Below are 23,065 nucleotides of genomic sequence, written 5' to 3'. Positions count from 1 at the left end.
TGTGTAGTATAGTCTTCTTCATCAAACAAAGGTTCCAGCATTATAGCGTTGCACAATGCAGATTCTTGATTTATCACTGAATAAGACATAAAATTCCCAGAGCAAAATACACATGGGCCACACTTACTCAAATTTATGTCCACCAATTATTGATGACATCTTAAATCATTGTAACCTTCGTCTTTTCTGTTTAGGTGTTCATCACAGCTTTTACTTTTTATTCTTTATGTAAATCCCATTACCTTTAGATGGTTTCTTACATTTCGGTCACATATGCTGCTTCCAGTTTCCTCCCATTTTTTCTGTTTTTTGATGTTCTTGTTTATTCTGTCTTCAAGACATATTGCTTTAAGTTTTGTCCTTATACTTTATTTTCTTTGATGTCTGTCCAGTATGTTTGCCTTTGACAACCTGCCCAAGGAGTTTGTACTTCATCCAGATTTCAGTTACACCTAATTGAACATCTAATATCTTTGCGACACCGTGTGACGATTTAACTTCGTTAAGAAATGTGATAACCCCGCACTTTGTTTCAATTGACATGCCTTGGGTTGGCGCCATGATTCAGGTCAGTCAACTTGGTGCAACAGGTAACCAAATTGTGATCGCTCCTTTATAACAGCAGGTGTAAGAATAGTGAACTAAATTTCACAGGGAATTCAATAACTCTTTACCAGAATTGAATGAATCCATAAATTTCTTGCTCCGTAGGTTTCTTTTAGTGTTTTCTGAAGCCAGAGCGTTGCCATTTGAAATTAATTTTGTTTGGGGTCAACGAGCTGCTATTTATCAACACAATTAAACAACTGAGTGGACATCCTATATGACTAGTGATTTCATTAATTTTTGTCATTTAGCTTTGTTTTTAATATTTTTCTTTCAATTCAGAGAGTTTTGATGTGTTTTTAGAGCAGATTTGCTAGTTTTTATTAGTTTTTGTTTATCTTGAAATTGTTAGTTTTAGTTAAGCTTTGATTCGTTTTAGTATTACTTTTAGTTGATAAATTGCGTTATTTATCAGATATATGAGTCAAAAAGAATAAAATAACACAAAAAAGATAACTGTAGAAAATGCATTCAGTTATTTTGACATGTAATTATTGCTTCTGGAGATACATTGCAATTAGTTTTAGTTTTTCAGTTAGTTTTAGTTGTTTTGTTTATAGTTTTTATTTATTTCAGTTAACAACAATTCTATTTCTAGTTTTTTGACATTTTGTTTGTTGTTGTTCACAATAATAAGCTTGATCCGGGATCGAACGATCGCTGACAGCCCATCCAGTCCAAATGGATTGGACGTCTATCGCCATCAGAATCAGAATTTTATTGTCATTGTACACAATAAGTTAATTTATGAAATAACGTTTGAGCTCTAAGAACAGTAGGAAGGTTCTTCGTGTGTCTTATTTTTAGTGTTTTAAGTGGTAAAACGCATTAGTTACTGTGTGGTCTAGAGATGTCCCGATCCGATCACGTGATAGGAAATCGGGCCAATCGGGCCATTTTTCAGACGATCGGAATCGGGTGAAAAGGATCGGGTTTTAAATTTTAAAAATATATCAACGTTTTCTGCTTCATGCTCATACAGCCTCTCACCCTCCCTTCTGCTGCCTTTTTTGGTCAACAGTGCAGCTTGTGTCTTAAAGTTAACGGTGATTGACAGGTTTGTGGCTTTGATCCAGCGAGCGTAGGCTCAGTACGATCAAAGGCACAAATGTGTTAATCATCATTTAGGCAATCTTCTTTGTCAAGAGTCTGTTCTCAGCCACGTGAGTGTCAAAGCATGAGTGAATTTGAGTGATCTCACGCAATGAAGCATTAATAAAGACAAGCATTTTTCTAGATTATTCTTGTTTAAAAATAATTAATACTATGGAGGCGGCACAGTAGGACAGTGGTTGGCATTTCCACCTCACAGTTCTGGGCCTCCTCTCCGGCCTTCCTGTGTGGAGTTTTCATGTTCTTTCCGTGCCTGCGTAGGTTTTCTCTGGGTTTCTGACTTCCTGCCACAACCCAAAAAATATGCATGGTATGCTGATTGAACACTCCAAATTGTCCGTAGGTGTGAGTGTACGCATTAATGGTTGCGTATAATATATGCGCATATATATGTGCCCTGCGACTGGCTGGCAACCTAGGGCCCACCTTCTGCCTGGAGTTAGTTGTGATAGGCTCCAGCACGCCCGAGACACTCGTGAGAATAAGCGGTTCAGAAGATGAATGAATATTGATTTGTTATGGAGATGTGTGACAGATGTGTTATGTGGGTCCGCCTATAATTTGTGCTGGTGCACCATAAGAAAAATGCAAAAAGTAAGTGTGGAGCCTTGGCAATATACATATATCTAAATGTTAATTTTTTCCAATATTGTTCAGGCCCAATTTATTTTTTTTTTTTTTTTTACTTTTTAAGGGCTTAAAAGTAACAAAATAATCCATAAATACAATGACATTGCCAAAAGGTACAAAAATGTATACGTTTTATACTCCGCAACACTCTGTCAAAAGTACAGTACTGTAACAAGTTTGGAACTTTTGTTCAAATCTAAACAAAACAAAACAAAAATTTAGGTATTGGATAGGGACTCCGTATTCATAGATTCTCATGATCAGGAGACTCGGAGTTGGTTGCAAAAATATGCGATCGGAACATCCCTAATGTGGTCAATCTAAAAAAAGTAATTTTTTTTAAAGTCATTGCTTCATTTCATTGTCGTCCATTACGTTCATCAAGGAAGCCCACACTTGTTTCCAAGGCTACTTAACCCAGCTCTTCTGGATCCTGAAGGGTTGTTAAAAAATAATAATAATAAATTTTTAAAAAAAAAATTTTTTTAAAGGTGATCTGTCCTAAATATTTGTTTCAAGTAGCAGCAGGCCGCCCATTTGCGTAGGAACGAGCAGGTAAGGAAAAAGAAGGGAAGGAGGGTGCTGAGGATCCAGATGGTCCGACAGTTGCGTGAGCAGCAGCACCTCGAACGCAGCAGGCATTCTGACCTGTACTGGTCACCTTCCACGCCACCACTTCCTCATATGAGGCAACCAGGTGCCTTGGTGCTGCGTTCATGTAGCGGCAACAAATTGTCCACTAAATCAAGGTGTAATGAAGCGGTGTCCAAACTTTTTGCATAGGGGGCCAGATTTGGTATGGTAAAAATGAGGGGGGCCGACCTTGACTGACGTCCTTTACATAGAACAATATATTTAAGCAAATTTTAGCAAGCCATTCTGTGTGTCACATTTTCTTTTTTCTTTTTTTTAATTAATAATTTCAACAATCTCGCAACTAGCCTTTGTGGCATTCTCTTTCGACTCTCGGGCTCTTGCGAAATACTTCTGCTGTGAAATTAAACTAGCTTTAAGTTGCTTCAATTCGCTCGCTATACGTATCTTCCCTGTAATCTTGTCGTACATGTCAGCGTGTTTTATTTGGTAATATCGCCTCACATTGAACTTTTTAAAAACAGCGACTCTCTCTTTGCAAATGAGGCAGACACAGTTGTTGCGTATTTTTTGTGAAGGAATAGTCCAATTTCCACCTATCCTTGAAGCGTCGGCCGTCGCAGTCAACTTTCTTTTGTTGATTGTCGCCATTTTAGAAAAGTGGGAGTAAAGGGTAAAACAGGGTAATGTTGCTAAGAGTGCTGCTGCCTTTTAGTGTGTAAATGAGGAACAGCGTTTTAGTGTGTAAGCTACTTCATGTGCTGGTAGCAGTACTACTGAACAATCTATAAGTCTGTGTGCGGGCCAGACGTTATTGATCTTATGACAGAGGATGGGGGCCGGATGAAATTTGACCACGCGGGCCGGACTTTGGACATGTCTGGTGTAATGCCTTTTTAATTTAGCGCAGTGCTTCTCAATTATTTTCTGTCACGCCCCCCCAAGGAAGACGTAAATGTTTCGCGCCCCCCCAAACTCTCTGCCGCCACTGTAAATAGTATCATTTGTCTATAAAATTACTATTATAAATACGCATCTGCCTAACATTGTTTCCTTTTTTTTCTAATAAAGAGAAAAAGTAACATAGATCAACTTATAATAAACTATAACTTTATTAACATTGTTTTGTTTGTAACAGAGAAGACTTGACGTGCATCAATCTGCCTGAATTTTAAAAAAAGTCACATCCAAACTGTAAAAAATACACTCAAGGTACATTTTTGACCATACAGAAAAATAAAATGTAATAAAATCAGTAAATAATAACAAATTAAAATTGATTAGAAACATTCACTCATGAGGACAATATGCCAAAAAATTTGACCGAAAAAACAAAACTGAATAAAAGGAAAAAAAAGTGTCCTTGGACAGGACAGCTTTTATTTTTGCGGCTCACAGTATTTACCTCCTCTGCAATGGTGTGGAGTTTTTTTTCAATGAGCATGCTAACAATGCTCAGTGGATTACTGATATAACACTGACAAAGCAGGACAATTGTTGGCAATATTCGGCACGTTTTCACTGAAAAACAATCAAGCGGCTTATCAATGAGATTGGGGTCTAATGTCTTTAAGTGGCGTCTTAATTGATTTGGCTTCTGGCTGTCTGCTATAATTATTTTTAGACACAGTAAACAGTGGTCTTTCCTCATCACCCACTATATTAAAAGTCAAAGCTAAAAGGCAAACGGCACGAAAAAAGCGCATTCTCGGCGGCCGAGGTAGAACCGTAGGTGAGGGCGGTCGTCGTGCCGATCCCAAGCCGAAAATGGCACTTCTCGGGCGGCGACGTGAGAACCGGACAAGACAGTGGGTCGCTGCGTGAGTGAGTCCGGTCGGAAAACGGCTTTCGAAAACGGCGGTGGCACACTGCTCTTCATATCTGTTTTCTGTGTGTGCTGAGTGCTCTTCCTTAGTTCAAAAATACTGCGCGCACTCTGAAAATGAGAGCGCCACTACCACCTACTGAGTGGATGTGCAAGTACACTTTATTCCAGTACGGCAAAAAAACAAAAAATGCATGTTCCCCGAGGTCACATGCGCCTCCCCTGGCATCGCTCTGCGCCCCCCCAGGGGGGCGCGCCCCACTATTTGAGAAGTACTGGTTTAGCGTCTCTGTAAACATGCATACCTAGATACACATAGGCACTGTGGAGACACTGACCTTTCTGCATGTGCTGCGCCTCTGTTCGCTGCAGCAGTGCCTCCATCTCGCTCTCACGCTCACGCCACGCATGGGCCGCGCATGCCATCTTATCTTCGTGAGCTCTCGCTGCCGTCTCACTGTTTTCTCTTAATGTGGGAAGACACAAATATGAGGACAGAATTGAATTCCCGGGAATGAAACACTTCATGGCACCTTGACTTAAAAATGTCCTTTTTTCAGTTAACTCAATTTGCTCACACATCAAATGAATTTATCCCACTGAAAAGCATGAATCTAAAATCTGTGACTTTGCAATAGTTTTTTTTTTTTTTTTTTTTAACCGCTTGCTGCATTGTTCAGCACAATTACAGTTTTTTAGCGCTGTTTATTGAGAAGGTAGCCAAAGATTATGAGCAAAGTTGGTCACTTGGTTGAAACATTTCCCCAGTGACAGAAAGCGGAATGACAATTTATCTCATCACCCAATCAATCCCAGTCATGTCTTGTTCAAAAAAGATGACCAAAAGAATAAGTCAGTACACAAACATTTACCTACCCTATAACCTAGCTACTTGTTTGTACTTGGTGTTATTCTTATCAGATATTAATTGGAGGCCATTCAAAACTTAAAATATACAAAATTTGCTGTCTTTTCCCTGACCCAAGTGATGACTTATTCAATTCGTTAGACCTAACCTGCTATAGACAGGAAATGGAAACGTGTGAAAGAGATACAACAGTACATTAAAAAACAGTGGTGATGCATTATTGAATTCCATTAATTCCTCCCTCCAATTGCACGGCTGTTACAACAGCACAGGTAGGGCTGGAACAAAAAAGGTGCGCGCATCCTCACCGTCTGTCTGTTCCAAGCAAACTTTCCAACTTAAGCAAGTCCAGCCGTGTGCCAACAACAGACGCACACAAAAGACCAAAAGAACGGGAAAAACTACAAAGACAGAGCGAGTGAGAGAAAGAGAGATGACAAATAAACACAACTCTTCCTGAAGTCCAAAGAGGCGCTAATGAAGAGAGAATTCTCCAGTTAAGTGAAAACTTTTCTCCCCTGCAGCGCTTGGCCTGCATCTCTAAAGTGACCGCGTCTGTCTGTTCCATCCTGCCTGTGTGCATGTGTGTGTGTTCTCCTGCTGTCCTGCTGTCTGGGGTGTGAAAGCGGGTGGCGTTGCCGTGCAGGGGACACAAGGATACCGTGTGTGTGTTTGAGTGGGTGAGCGGAACACCCGCTGGGTTTGAACAGCAGCCTGAGCCACCAAAGCGCACACCAGGGCTCAGCGGGAGATGGCGGCCAGGCATTGCCAGCCATTTGGTCCTGCAAGAGGTTCCAGGGGGGGCCGTGTATATTTTGGTGTGTCTGTCCATACTTGTGTATGCGTGCACACGATTGAAGAAGAGGAGGAGGACGGGGTGCTCACACCAGACCTGTTTACCCACCAATTAGCATCAGACACAACGCCAGAAAGTTCCAGCAGTCCGCAACAGAGTGGTGGACGGTGGCAAAGAAAACATGAAAAGCGAAACAGACTGTCACCTCGACTCTGCAAAACAACTCCCTTGGAAGTTGCACAATCTGACACATTTACATGAGCTTGTGTCAAGACCTGAAAGTAAAGTAAACCCACTAAAAACCCGAAAACTCGGTTTGGTGGTTGGTGGTAAAATACAAAAACATACTGTATATGCCTCAATGACGAAAAGAAAAGAAAAAAAAAACACACAGGATTAATGGATAATCACATTCAAACATGAGAAACGTTTTCAACTTGTGTAAACATGATTGAAATACCAACAAAAGTTATCCCGACATATCATCTATCCAGTAATGCCAATTTGGTTCTGACACACCAAGGAATCATGCCATACAACCAAAGACAAAATCTCTTTCCAATCTACATTTCCATGCGTTAGGGTCATTTAAGAACACTGTGGCAATCAACGCTAGCTTTCCACAAAGCCTTAGTTTAACACATTGTTAAGCAGGATGTGTATCTGCACTAGGGCTGAAGCTATCGATTATTTTAGTAGTCGATTAATCAATGAACCAGTTATTTCAAATAATCGAGTAATCGGATAAGTAAGATGAAAAATTAAAATACCTGAGCTGCGCCTCAAAAGGTATTAAAAAAAATAAATTAAAAAATGAGGATCTACAGTGGGGAGAACAAGTATTTGATATACTGCCGATTTTGCTGGTTTTCCCACTTGCAAAGCATGTAGACGTCTGTAATTTGTATCATAAATTCTCTTCAACTGTGAGGGACGGAATCTAATACAAAAAAACAGAAAATCACGTTGTATGATTTTTAACTAATAAATTTGCATTTAATTGCATTAAATAAGTATTTGATACATCACAAAAATCAAACTTAATATTTGGAACAGAAACCTTTGTTTGCTATTACAGATACCAAACGCTTCCTGTAGTCCTTGACAAGATTTGCACACACTGCAGCAGGGATTTATGCCCACTCCTCCATGCAGATCTTCTCCAGAGCCTTCAGGTTTCGGGGCTGCTGCCGGGCAACACAGACTTTCAGCTCCCTCCATAGATTTTCTATCGGGTTCAGATCTGGTGACTGGCTAGGCCACTCCAGGACCTTAAGATGCTTCTTACAGAGCCACTCTTTAGTTGCCTTGGCTGTGTGCTTTGGGTGGTTGTCATGCTGGAAGACCCAGCCACGACCCATCTTCAGGGCTCTCACTGAAGTAAGGAGGTTGTCAGCCAAGATCTGGCGATACATAGCCCCATCCATCCTCCTCTCAATGCGGTGCAGTCGTCCTGTACCCTTGGCAGAGAAGCAGCCCCAAAAAATGATGTTTCCTCCTCCATGTTTCACGGTTGGGATGGTGTTCTTGGGGTTGTACACATCCTTCTTTTTCCTCCAAACACGACAAGCCGAGTTTACACCAAGAAGTTCAATTTTGGTCTCATCCGACAACATGACCTTCTCCTATTGCTCCTTTGGATCATCCAGATAGTCAGTGGCAAACTTCAGACGTGTCTGGACATGCACTGGCTTAAGCAGCGGGACGTTGCGTGCGCTGTAGGATTTTAATCCATGACAGCGTAATGTGTTTCCGATGGTTTTCTTCGGGTCTGTGGTTCCAGCTCTCTTCAGGTCATTGACCAGGTCCTGCCGTGTAATTCTGGGCTGATCCCTCGCCTTCCTCATGATCAGTGATGCCCCACGAGGTGAGATCTTGCATAGAGCCCCAGAACGAGGCAGATTGACCGTCAACTTCAACTTCTTCCATTTTCTAATAATCGCTCCAACAGTTGTTACCTTCTCACCAAGCAGCTTGCTTATTTTCCTGTAGCCCATCCCAGCCTTGTGCAGGTCTATTATTTTATCCCTGATGTCCTTACACAGCTCTTTGGCCTTGGCCATTGTGGAGAGGTTGGAGTTTGTTTGTTTGAGCATGTGAACAGGTGTCTTATACAGGTAACAAGTTCAAACAGGTGCAGTTACTTCCGGTAATGAGTGGAGAACAGGAAGGGTTCTTCAAAAAGAACTAAGAGCTGAAATATTTACTAGTTGGAAATGTATCAAATACTTATTTCATGCAGTTAAATACAAATTTATTATTTAAATATTATACGATGTGATTTTCTGGATTTTTGTATTAGATTCCGTACCTCACAGTTGAAGAGAACTTATGATACAAATTACAGACCTCTACATGGCTTGCAAGTGGGAAAACCAGCAAAATTGGCAGTGTATCAAATACTTGTTCTCCCCACTGTATGTACAACAAAAGAACAATTGGCTAACTTACTTATATATATATATATAACTAATTTACGAATGCATTAAATATATATATATATATATATATATATATATATATATATATATATATATATATATAAATAACAAATTTATGAATGCATTAAAAAACATTAGCTCAAACAAAAACTTAACTTACATTGGATCTTAACAGGGAGCAGTTGGATTCAGCCGTGTGAAATGAGGACGACTAGAGGGCAGTGTATCCACCCTAATCAACGAAATGAAATGCAAACACTTTCAAAATAAACCATTTATTAAACGAATATTCGAAGCAACAAAATTCAATTTGAATATTTTTTTTCTGATCGAATACTCGAGTTAATCGATTAATCGTTGCAGCACTAATCTGTACATCCAATAGCCACACACTCAGAGTGAGTTCAATCAAACAAAACTTTGCTTTCTTCTCATTACTTGTTTTTACAAAATTAGCATGGCAAAATCAATTTAGTTAATCTAAAGAAAGAAAAAAATATTTAGTTCATCTAAAGCCAACACGCTTCCAATGCTATCACTTCAAATATTTTTTTGTGTTTTGTAATGCTCACCCAAATTGTGTGGTGGTGGAAAAAAAGAGCTACCTAAAGTCTAAAAATCTCATTTAAATGCAGGGATTTTCACCAAATTACACCAATTGCAATCCAGCAGCGCACTAAATCTGCCGGTGTAAAAAGGAGTGAATTAAGTTTGAAAAGAAATGCAGAAATGCCCGTTGGGCCAGGTCATGGACTTCTGCAATAAAAAAATAATAAAAACAAAACTGCCAATAAGGAATCTCATCAAAGCTGTTGTTGCAACTGCTTGTGCCGAGTTTTGTTAAAGTTAAAACAATCGTCATTCACTTTTTTCCACATTCGTAATCTTAGAAGAATTTCAAATAGTTAACCCAAACGCTGTATGTACAGTAAAGTTAATACTGGTTTTGCGAGTCACAGTTTGAGCCTGGATTGGATTGTTTGTATACTGAATATCTGGAAAGGTTTGTGTTGGAACATAGAGGTTCCACTATACTCCAAAAACTTGCTGGAGGACAAATGAGGTCAACAAATGGACCTTCTTCATCTGCTTGAGTTCAATTTGATCAAATTCAAGCAGCAGGTCATTAGCATAGAACCATCAAAGAGCTACTACTTTGTGAGCTGGAGAGGAACCAGTGTGTTCATAATGTGGCCAGCCCTGATGCGGACTCACAAACACACAAAAACGAACACACGAAGCTCTGGACAAGTGTCAGTTACCAGGCGGGCCAAAGGCCAAAGATGGGATGTTTGTGACTGAGCAGCCAGGTGCAGTGGCTGCTGGGTAAAGAGAGAGCGGGAGAGAGCACTGGGCAGGACCGGCTTAAGTGGGCACTATTCAAGCTGTCGGCCATTAGATATGGAGGAGAGTGGGGGGGCCCGGACCGTCCCGACCCAGAGTTTGCGGCGCCCCGCGGTGCCTGCGATGTCCCGCGCCAGCAGCGCCAAATGCTGCTTTATTAGAGGAGCAGCACAAATTGGAGTCAGATGGTCGGCTTGGAGGAGACATTCGCTCATACAGACCGATGTTTGTACATAGACCGGCAAGCACAATAATGCTTTTCTAATACATCACACAAAGTCACAGTAACACGCAGAAACTTTATGTTGGGGGATGAGCATTCATTTTAATGCGATTGTTTGTCAGAGTATAAAAAGAGATCCTCTGATTCACACTCATTCGTGATGGCTATGTTGCAACTTCGGGGAATTAAAAAGCTACAGTGCAACATACATTGATAATTCTTTATTGTAATAGAGTAAAAACATAACGATTTGTTTTGGCTGATACACCACACAACGGTGAAATGTATGGCAAGGCTGTTAGATAAACGCATTTCAAATGAGCACCGCAATGGTGGATAAAAAGTGCTATATTTGAGTGAAACAAAGAAACCCAAGACAAAACAAATTATTTTTATCTACAAACAATAAGCAAAAGCTTGAGGAATACTAGAACAGTTGTAAGGCATTTAATTTAAAGATCCAACATCTACTGTACCGTATTTTTCGGACTATAAGTCGCACCTGAGTATAAGTCGCACCAGCCATAAAATGCCCAATGAAGAGGAAAAAAAACATACATAAGTCACATCATTGTCATAAGTCACATCATTGTCATAAGTCGCATCTTTGGGGGGAAATTTACTAGATAAAATCCAACACATAGAACAGATATCTCATCTTGAAAGGTAATTTAAAATAAAAATACGATAAAAAATAACATGCTGAATAAGTGCACAGTATGATAATGTTACATGATGCATGAGCAACAAAACGCGAACGTGGCTGGTATGTTAACGTAACATAGCTATTAAGAGTTATTCAGATAACTATAGCATAAAGAACATGCTAACAAGTTTACCAAATCATCAGTGTCAAGTCGTTCCAGAGTATAAGTAGCACCCCCAGCCAAACTATGAAAAAAAACTGCGATTATAGTCATAAAAATACGATATATGCTTCCTTTAGCTCAGATTTTGGAGTAGTACAACATCTCTACATTACAGTGTCCCCACAATTAGTCTTTGTTTCACTGAGTTAATGTATTCATCAAATCAAAGCATGGATGTGACAGAATTGTGTCCAGCTAAATGCGGGAAACCCAGACCTAAATTTTTACAGCCATCACTAATGTCACAAATTCTGCTATTAGTAGGGATGGGAATCGAAATCCGATTCCAATTCGGAACCGGTTCCTAGTGTTTCGAGGCCCCGACATCACAATGAAAAAGCCTTAACGATCGCTTTAACGATTCCTGAAGACTCATATTGCGTCGTGACTGTCTTGTTGTCCAAACACATCAAACTAGCATGGCGCCAAGAACCACCCGCTCCAAAGTTTGGCTACACTTCACCAGGAAAGAGGGTGAAAATGAAAGGTTACGATGGTTTAGCACGAGCATTGCAGCTGTAAACATAACAATGACAGCACGTAGGTTCAAACGCTCGAAAGTGTGTCTTCACTGCACGAGGAAAAATTACAACAAAACTACTTACAATCATTGCAAGGTGGAGATAACTACATCGGGAGGGAAGGTGGAGATAACTGCATCGGGAGGGAATAGACTGCACTGTCCTCACAGAGACAGCTATACAGCTAGCTAAACTCCGAAATGACGATACAGAAGACGTTGGTATAATTTGCTGACTTTATTCAACCATCACTTGAAGAGTGAAACTAAAAATAGAAATGAAACAAATCAATTTCGTCCCCAATAACAAACAGGTTTGCATCAACGTGAATCAGCGATGATTAGCGGCTAATTCAGTAATAACAAAGCAGTTAGCATGCGTTCGCTAGCATTAGCACATCGTTCAAACCACTACACAACTGGATTTAAGTGTCCGATCGCGAGTGGAAATACACAACAACAACACAAAAGATGATACATACAGGCGTTGCCTCTGTAGATATTTTACAAGCATTAACAAAGAACGTAGGATCGCAGCAGTGCTTCCCTCTCTCACTAACTCGCTCACTTGCTTGGATGCGGCATTTCTTCTTCTTCACGTGAGCGCGTTCTTCTTCGCGTGAGGAAGCGCAAGGGCGCCCCCACTTGAGCGTGAAAGCACCATAAAAACTAAAAGGCATGCATTTCAATATACTGGTAAATACTACTCTAACAGGGATCCCCAAACTACGGCCCGCGGGCCGAATACGGCCTGTCCCGACATTTGGTCCGGCCCCCTGAACAATACCAGAGAGTATTTTGAATTTTTTTTTTTTTTTTTCTGAATAGTGTTAATTATTTTCTGGCCTTTTTCTGTGAAGAACCCAGAGAGGGTTATTTGGTTATTATCTATTTGATTAATAGTGTTATTTTTATTAATTATTATTATATTATTATTTTTATTTTATTTACTTTTGTTCCGTGAAATATCCAGAAAGGGTTATTTGATTGTGGCATTCTGAAAAACAATAATTTTTTACATTTAGGCACTCCTGCAATCGTCACACTTTTTCTGTTACAAACTGACCCCCGGCCCCTCATCAGAGAAGGGAAAAGTAAGCGGCCCTCATTGGAAAAAGTTTGGGGACCCCTGCAAGTTTAACACATATTGCTAACGGCAGACCAACATATGCCAATATACACCAATGTTTTTTATTTCTGTTACAAAAAATGTTTCAGTAAAATGTTACATTCTTGTGCATTTGCCACTTATTGCCACAGTTAATATTGAGGCTTTGGGCCTCTTTTGACCTTGTTGTGAGTTTTTAAGGTTGTGACTTCTGATTAAACAAACTCAATGCCAATCAAAACGTTTGTTCTTCTTTTTCCCCAAATTAGAATCGATAAGAGAATCGATAAAGAATCGAATCGTTAAGCAATATCGATAATGAAATCGGAATCATAAAAATCCTATCAATTCCCATCCCTAGCTATTAGCGCCTAAAAATTTAGCAAGAATTAAAGTGCTTTTACTCAAACAAGACAGAGAAAAAAATATTCACGCAGTTTGCAGAGTGGACTATTGTAACTTTATATTGACAGGTCTTAACAAAAAAATTAATCAGGAAGCTGCAGCTAAGACAGAATGCTGATGCCTGAGTCCTTATTTAAAAAAAAAAAAAAAAGGAAACTGGACCATATTGCACTGGTTATGAAAAGTTTTAATGGCTTCCTGTGAATCAAATGATAGAATATAAAATACTACTGCTGGTCTAAAAAGCACTTAATGGCCTCGGATCAAAATATATGCTTGATTTGTTTGACTCATATGAAGCACCTAGACCCCTAAGGTCGTCTCGAACCAGTCTGCTGTGTGTTCTAAGAACAAGAACCAGGCAGGGTGAGGCAGCATTCAGTTACAATGCTCCTCATCTCTGAAACAAGTTATCTGAAGCTCTGAAGTGTGATCAGACCGTTAACTCACAGCATATTCATAACTGGCCATATAGTTTAAATTTCAAGTTGTATGACTTTTGCTTTTCATTTCATTCATCTTTTGGTTGTATTTCTATTTCCTGTCTTGATTGTTTTTAACTGGCAGTATTTTTATGTGATTTGTATGTGTCATTAATTTGTGTTTTTGAATTGTATGTGATGTAAAGCACCTTGTGTTGAATGCACGAGCATGAAGAAATGAGCGTTTGGCTATCAAATCAGCACCAGAAACGTAAAAACAGTTAGAAAGTCTTAAGTGGGTTAGAAAAGTATTTTGCCAACCAGAAACTGAGATTAAGGTGAAACAGCGCTGCTGACGCAGGGATGCACATGGATGCGCACAGGCACATTTTCATCCAGTGTTCGACCTAAAGTCTTTCTATTTAAGGTTAGAATAAGGGCTTCTTGGGGCGGTCCCAGTGACTGTGTCAGGGCTATTTGAAATCATCAGGGAATTGGTGGAACATACATGGAGTAGAAAAGTATTTTAAATCAACAATAAAAATTTAGGACAGTACCTTTAAGTCAGGGTTGACCAAACTATTCCACATAGGGATGCAGTGGGTGCTCGATTTCATTCTAACAAAACAAGACGACCTTTTCACCAATCTGGTGTTTTACAAGTGTAATCAGTGTATTACAGTCAGGCACTGCTTGTTTTCGCAGAAACTTCATTGGTTAAACTGTCTGTTGGTAGGAACAAAAACCAGGACCCACAGCGGCCCTTAAGGACCAGTTTGGACACCCCTGCTTTAAATTAAATGTGGAAAATTGTATGAATAAATTTAGAAATGAGTTTGGTCACAAAAAGAAACTAAAGTCAGTTTACCATTGACTGTATTTGTTGCTGTGCTTTACACTTGCAGCAGCTTCTCATTATTTCTATAAGGTTATATTACAGTCACGATGTGTGATGATTCATGTTATGTGGAATTCCAACAGAAGCAGCAGCTATTTATAAGGGACAGCGTCAAATCAGATTCCGTTAATATTCTTGAGTTTTGATGCAAACATCATGTGCGTGTGTGGAGGGCCCGTGTGTATATTTCTGCCAAGCACATGAAAAGAACACAAAAGAAAGAGCTGCAGAGAGATGAGAGCGTAAAATTAAAAAGACATATTGAACATCATTTATTGACGCCACATGTAACAAATTGCTTTGTGTTTGGTTTTTAGCACGCCTCCAGGTCACGCCGACATATGACACACAGAGGCGGCCTGATGTAGCCCGCAGACTCCCTTCATCTGTCTATCTCTCACTCTATCCTCCGTTCCTTCCCTCATGCCTCCCACCTTTTTTTCCTGTAACTAAACTGGCTGTTTTTCTCTCCATCTGCTGGTTCTTCCTTCAGCGGCCATGCACCTGTTCACACCTCCTCTCCTGTTGGCCACCTCCTCCCTTTATCTCTCCATCCATCCCTCCCTCCCGCCTTCATTCGCTGTAACGCTGCCAGGCTTGTCCCTGGCGCGGCTTGGCGCTCTGTCATTCAATCCATCTGTCGGCGAGTCAACTTTGTTTACAGGCGGCGGCTCGAGCCGCTCTTCGTCATCAAGGAGGACCCCCGCCCTGACTTCACCGCCACTGTACCCCACTCGCACTTTCCACTGCGTCACATCAGAATTACGAGAACAGTCTGTTAATATAAAAAGAGCTCAAAAGCTGTCATATGTATGTGTAAAAGCAAACACTGCTATATTTATGCACATGTTCATTCATTTTTCTATAGAATTTAAAGCACTTGAGCTAGGGCTTCTGGTTTATAAGGGGCACGATTTGGGATACACCCTCAACTGGTGACCACACAGTCCTATGAACAGTTTTTGACTCATTCATACCTGTGGATAATTTTAATGGTAAATGGAGTTACACTTGTATTGCGCCTTTCCGCCTTTTTAAGGTTCTCAAAGAACTCGACACTATATCCTTATCTACTTACTGGTGACACAACGTGGGGTTTAGTATCTTGCTCAAGGATACTTAGACGAGGTCATCAGAGCTGAGAAATGAACCCACAACCTCTGGGATGGGGGGACGACTACTCTACACCTGAACCACGCCATCTCCCAAGCGGCAGACAGACTGAAAAAGAAGCTGTCCTCACACAACTGGAGAGTGAAAGGAAAAGTTTTCTTGTGTGAGAAGCTACGGACAGAAAACTCAAATTCAGGCACTTCTGGAGCTATTATTTTCTATTTGTGTGATTCAATAAACATGCTTAAGCCATTTATATAAAGTTCCATTTTGGAATTGTTTGTTTTTTGCATTTTTACTGCAAATGAATATCGGCTCCAAAATTGGGTTATCGGCCTCTCTAACTACTAAAAATCGGTCCTAAAGAACCCATATCGATTGATCCCTATTATCAGATGCTGATAAGTACACAGTACTGCACTTCAGGTCACTTGATACTGTTGGACAAATCCCTTCATCATGTGCATAACTGTCTAAGAACTACACCTTTGTCGGACTTCTAACCTTAAGTGGCTACACATCCATCCACATCCAAAGTATCTGAATACAGTAGTTTTGTTAAGAGGAAACAAGACACCCTGGGTTTTTCAGAATGTATACATAACCGCTGTGTCAGCATTCCGATCCCACCTCGCTCAGGTCAAGACTCGAACCCGCGCCACACGACGCGTCCACTCGGCAGGCGGAAACACTAACCGCTAGGCTATGAGCTTGAGCTGAAGGCCCAGCCGCCAGCGCACCCACATGAGGGCATCGAAGGGAAGGTTTTTTTCACGCACCGCTCACACAGGCGGACCTGCGTGTACTTGTTATACGGCTGGGCGATATGGCCTTAAGTACATATCACGGTAAATTGAGCAAATTTACCTCATTAACGATAAATGATACAATCGCCCAAGCGGACTATTATATCATTTTAAAATCTGAATCAATGCATGAAATACAAATTAACTGTTTCTCGTTGATTTATTTACCAGCTTTCAATTTGACATATTTAAAGTGATCCTCTAACTTAAATACATGTAGGCTCTAATAAACCACAATTGTTCTCTTGTACTAAAATATGTTGTTAGAAACACATAAAATGTTAAATCAATGGCAATATTTTATAATATTTAGTCCACATTTTGACCGTTAGTTGGTGCCATGGTTTGCGGGCTTGCAGTGATGACGTAATTAGGATCTTTCAAAATGTGTAGCATGTTCAACAATTGCTTATTGCTGCCAAAGTAAAATGCCACGATGTGCTGCTTTTGGATGCAATTTCCAGTCAAATGGAAACAAGGGGAGTGAAGTGAGTGATCAAGGTGGAATTATTATTTTTAGTGAATAAATGTGCATAAGTGGAAGCCTCTCCCCCTTTTTGGTCCCTCTATGCACGTATCCTACCCACCACGCGTTACAACTGGCGCCCGAACATTTTTCCCGGAATCCTCAGTCAAGTAAGGGATCCGTCTATTTTCTGGATTCGACGGTCCCACCGCGTCTGCAATATTGGTTTCGGATTTGTCCAGTTTTTTGATTCGTCGGTCCCACAGCGGCTTTTCGGATCAGTCTATTTTGTGGAATCGACAGCCTGATCGCGGCTGCGACATTGCCATGGGATCGGTCTAATTCCTGGATCTTCGAGTGAGTAAAAAACACGGATTTGGATTACTATTGCTATCTTTTTTGTTGACTATTCTTCGTGGGAGTTTTCCCCAAATCATACTAAATAATTAAAGCACTATGGCACGCTACAGTGATGACAGTGACTCTGACGTGGACCTTACAACAATGTTGGAGTTCGTCAGGAACGCGTGTTTGCATACTGCTGAGCTCCCGAGTGAAGAGTGGTCAAGGTGGAAATATTATTTTTTTGTGAATAAATGTGCATAAGTGGAAGCTTCTCCCCTTTTGGGTACTTTTATACACGTATCCAAGCTACCACGCGTTACAATGTACAAGACATGGATTACACAAGGTGTGCTCTTTGGCCTGTACTGTATGTAAAGCACACGACAGATCTGGATGCTAACAATCTACATAATTATATTGGGATAAGTTTGAAAACGCAATATGCTTACCTTGAATATCTGCTAATAAAACTGGAGTTCCAAACAGCATACACTCTCGTTCCCAACCAGAGTTCCCAACAGCACTCTCTCGCATCACCAGTTTTGCCCAACTTTTGTCTTATCAGGTATTTGCTGCACGCATCCCTGAAGCTCGTCTTGTGAACGACCGACAGTGCTGTCCTGCTCTTCACTTTTCAGATCTGGTTCAAATAGGAAGGGTAGAACTGACGACATGTTGGGAAAGCTAACGAGTGACACGCTGGAATTTCGGCCACGGGACCGGTGACGTCACGCACTGAGACGTAACAAGAATGGCGACCTATCACTTAAAATAATTTTACAAACTTTATTAAAACAAAAACATTAAGAGGGGTTTTAATATCAAATTATTATAAATCATACTAACATTTATCTTTTAAGAATTACTTGTGTTAAAAATAGAGGCTCCCTTTAACAATTGTACATGCAGTCTAAACAATAAGTATATAAAAATATGAATTCTTGTAAACAATTAAGAATTCAAGTATGAACATTTATAACAGCTTGGATGACTTCAACAATGAACAACATAAAAAAAAAAAAAAAAAAAATCAATACGACGAATGTGCAAACAGCACAGTACACTTCAAACAGACAACTTATCGTTAATGGCTGCTGTGAAATAATTACATAACACAAGTGTTTACTTCGGGTTTTTTTTTCCAGAGCAATTTTTTAATACACACACGCACACATGCACCCCCCACACAGACACACACACATTAAAGCTATTTTGCTCTTATGCCAATGAAACATTTAAGATTTTATGATGGCAATAACGACACAGAATAAAGCAAGCACATACAGAAAAATAGCTGTGGCCATTAAACAGTCATATTATAGGCTTCACTGTTGAATTATAATTTATGATGAATGCTCTACCATCATAAAAGCTATCGAAGAAATCACACACACACAGATACAAAATTACACGACATACTAATTGCTAGATGCAGTCCGTGCCCAATCCACTCATTAAGTTCAGCCGTTTCAACAAGGTTAGAGCCGCTATCAGACTCCACCATCACGTTCATTTCCGCTAGCGTTAGCCTTTGGCCTGGCTACGAAAGCACCCTCTCCTGAAATCGTGAGAACTAGGGAGGAAAGCCGGTGAAAGCCCGTCTGGAGGCCACCAAGGGCCTACTTAATGCCAGGTGAAAGTTTGGCCCGACTCTATCACGTTTGCTTATAGGGTTAGCTGCTAGCGTTAGCCTATTGGGCTTCTGTTTGTTTGATTTCCTGATAACCACGTGACTTCGTACGTAAGCACATTGACTGCTTTCTTAAAGGGGAATGAACATAGCCGAACAACACAAGAGTCAAAGCGGGCTGAAAAGACTATATTTTCTTGTTTTATTAAATCACCGAATTTACCGACATGGTCAAAATTACATAGGTCATCGTGAAGAAGAGAAGATTGCGGCTCTAATCAAAGAGGAACAACTTTGCTGTTTGATGGGATTCTAGTCCCAGTGGTCTTTATCGGCTGAATCATACAAATGTTTGTAGTTGACAAATTCTGCAATTAGTAGTTCAGTTTCCACTGGAGTTGATGAATACTCTCCGCCCACTCCTCACCCCCGCCAGAAGAAGCTCGTACGCAGTGCGCCTATGCACAGAGTGGTTTAAAAATTCCAGCAGGTATGCTATGTGGAATTCTGATGCGTTCATGCATCATGTGAAAAGGCATGGTTGCTGAGATTTCATTTTTCAGCGTGAAGTCGTGCAAACCACGCAAATGCATCAGGTATAAACCAGTCTTTACTCTGTTCACTTTAAATGCCTATACATCCAACTTAATCATACGGTCAATTCAAACTTTTGGCACGAGTAGGACGAGGTAGTGTTTGAATGGTGAGTAGAAGGCACATGGGCCTGTTTGCTCCTGGGTCGTACAGCAGAAGTGTGCCTATGTAGGCCAGTGTCCCGGGGCAGATTTGGCTGCTCTGAGAACAGTTGTCGCCGACAGATTTGCCTCTATCTCGCCGGAGGTCTCCCAGTCAGAGATCTATTTCATCTATTCTTGCAATGGATGGACAAATTACGGCGCTGTTTGATAATCATGGTATGGTGAACTTGGATGGTTGTTCGACTACTGTGTCAATTAAAGCAACATGGGTTGACTACAATCAACTGGGGGTACTGGTCATCATTTGATTTGTTCAGAATTGAAACTAACATGTACACCTTGTTATGCTGCTCTTTGATTTGGATAGATATTTTTCATATCATTTTCAATTAACTAAAGAACAATTACTTTCATAAGATAATTGAATTGATAGCAGTTATGAATAAATGCAAGCATGCATTCCTTTTCCATTCCACTCCCCAAGCGACAATTTGAAGTGGTGAATCAACCTACTATGCATGTTTTTGGCATGTGAGAGGAAAGCGAAGTAATAGAAAACCCACACAGGCAAATCAGGCAATTTTGGTTAAGGCTGACTGAATCAACATGACAAATACCAGGTATACAAAGGGCATAGAAAGGAATGTTAAGATATCTAAGATAAGATCTAAGATATCTAAATTTGGAACCTTTTGGGGGGGGGGGGGGGGGGTCAGCCTGCATAACAAGAATCTTGATAATCAGTTCATAATCCACATCCCAGTACTACCCCAAAATCATTTTTAATCGCATATTATACAAAAAATGCTAACTTGAGATGCTGTGATCTTGCGTAACTATTTTCAACACTCTTATAGAGCCAAGAGAATTGCAATAAATTGATAGTTAGACTAAGTGCTAAGTACGAAGATATTACCCTGCTCATTGGAATCATTTGAGAGAAAATTATGAAACTCAACAGATTTGGAAATTAAGGGGTTTTTACCCAAAATTGACAAAAGTTCCTCTATTTCACCATTAGGTTCTGTAATGTATCCTCTACAATAAACAGAAGTTAAAAGTTAAAATTGCTGTATACATTTTTTTAAAATTGTGTTGGTAGCGATAATATGCTATGTGAACTTCTTCCATACCAATTTGATGAAATTTAACGCCACCTGAGAAATGACCAAACGAATCGAGGACAATAAGAGTGAAGAGAGAAAGAGTGAGGTGAGGACACGAGGGCACTCTGACAGCGAGGAGGCGAGAGGAGTGCTGCGAGGTGTCATCACAAGGCCAACCGGCCCACCACTGTCAACATCATAGCACATACTGTACATACACACACACATATACACACACACGCACAAGGCTGGCCGAGAGCCCTCCCAGCTGCCCTATCCGTAACTGTCTGATTAGTTGTGCTAAGCAGCCCCTCCCCTGCCAACCACGGTGCCATCTGCTACCCAACAACATGGCTGCAGACCAGACGCGCACACGCACAGGCGCGCACAGCGAGGCCTATACCTGGCATGGCTCGGCTGCTGTCACACAGAGACATGCACATCAAACTCCACAGACACAGGTGTTGCCCGAAGGTATCAACACTTAACATTCACACAAAAGAAACACATGCACATAGCAGTACACTGCAAGGATTCTGCAAGCATGCTGTATATAAATTTGCCACTTTCTTACACAGCACACATTATGTGGGGTAAGCTTTAAAAGCAACTAAAACATTCAAGCAAGTCATAGTAGGCCTGATTATGTGAGATCCGTAAGACTATGCAGAGTGATCCGATTTTTTCAAATTACAATTTTGTTTTTATTATAAAACAAACGTTACCTGTGTATCAAGACCTTACTGCATGTGTAATGGCTCTCTTCAAAAATAATTGAAAAGTTTGAAACTTGAACTTTTCTTGAACTTCAGTTACTAAAAACTAAAATGTAGCAGTATTTTACCATTTTACATTTTAAGTTATCTTAAAGGAAAAGACAGGAACATGTATAAATGACCTTCATGTGACATATGGTTGCTCAAAGAATCTTAATTTGCACTATCACTCATAGAACTATGATAATGGAGAAAATATTAACAGAAAAAAATGATACCGCCTGTGAGCAAAGACATTGTGTGACAAACGTCAATCACGCCAAACGCATTCAGCACAAATGCTGAGATACTCTAAACAGATAGGTATAAATGCTTTATGGTTTTTGTACCTGTGCAGTCTGTCTCTATCTTTCTCAATTCTCCAAGTGGGATTTAGACAAAGCCCGCTTCACTTCCTGGAGCCATTAAATCTTGTTTCTCCAATAGACACACATACTATAGCGGGTAGTCAATGCATGATGAGTAGGCAGGACAATCTAAAATGCTTGCATTTGATTGGCTAAAACAGTAATCGTGAATAACAACGACTATTTTCTGTACTACCTGGAAACACTGGCTTTAACTGACGTTTTTCTCCTTTATTACACATTATAGAGAATGGTGAAAGTTCAAGAGGTGCAAACATGCCTATTGCCACCGGGGCAATACTAATCCTGATCTCGCCCATTCTAATCAAATTCAGCCTGATTGTGGACATTTTAAAATACGATATACTGGCTGTGAGAGAATTTTAATCATGCTTAAAACTAGGGCTGTCAAAATTATCGCGTTAACAGGCGTTAATTAATTTTTTAAAGTAATCACGTTAAAATATTTGACGCAATTAACGCAGATACCCCGCTCAGACAGATTTAAATGACAGTACAGTGAAACGCTCACTTGTTGTGTTTTATGGAGTTTTGCCGCCCTCTGCTGGCGCTTTGGTGCGACTGATTTTATAAGATTCAGCACCCATGAGCATTGTGTAAGTAATTATTGACATCAACAATGGCGGGCTACTAGTTTATTTTTTGAATGAAAATTTTACAAATTTTATTAAAACGAAAAAATTAAAAGGGGTTTTAATATAAAATTTCTATAACTTGTACTAACATTTTTCTTTTAAGAACTACAAGTCTTTCTATCCATGGACCGCTTTAACAGAATGTTAATAATGTTAATGCCATCTTGTTGATTTATTGTTATAATAAACAAATACAGTCCTTATGTACCGTATGTTGAATGTATATATCCATCTTGTGTCTTATCTTTCCATTCCAACAATAATTTACAGAAAAATATGGCATATTTAATAGATGGTTTGAATTGCGATTAATTTCGATTAATTACGATTAATTTTTAAGATGTAATTAACTCGATTAAAAGTTTTAATCGTTTGACAGCCCTACTTAAAACACAACCATTATACATCATATTTTGTATGCTTATGTTATTTATGCTTGCATGACAACATTGTAGCATAG

The 23,065-nt window shown here is 40.0% G+C and overlaps 1 protein-coding gene across 7 annotated transcripts in view; it reads right to left on the bottom strand.

Moving 5' to 3' along the window:
* sdccag8 (SHH signaling and ciliogenesis regulator sdccag8) overlaps positions 1–23,065 on the bottom strand; it is a 95,560-nt gene that overhangs the window by 41,094 nt on the left and 31,401 nt on the right. For 3 of the 7 annotated variants that reach the window (XM_057848431.1, XM_057848433.1, XM_057848432.1), the window contains exon 13: positions 5,107–5,234. The exons of the other annotated variants lie outside the window; for them this stretch is intronic. In XM_057848431.1, the coding sequence (XP_057704414.1) occupies positions 5,107–5,234 (128 nt within the window). The remainder of the gene's footprint in view (positions 1–5,106; positions 5,235–23,065) is intronic. 7 annotated transcript variants of the gene reach the window in all.

This window comes from Corythoichthys intestinalis, chromosome 10 (genome assembly GCF_030265065.1).
Source record: "Corythoichthys intestinalis isolate RoL2023-P3 chromosome 10, ASM3026506v1, whole genome shotgun sequence".
NCBI classification, from domain to species: domain Eukaryota; kingdom Metazoa; phylum Chordata; class Actinopteri; order Syngnathiformes; family Syngnathidae; genus Corythoichthys; species Corythoichthys intestinalis.
The sequence above is the reverse complement of the archived record's forward strand: the minus strand, read 5'-3'. Positions and strand labels throughout refer to the sequence as shown.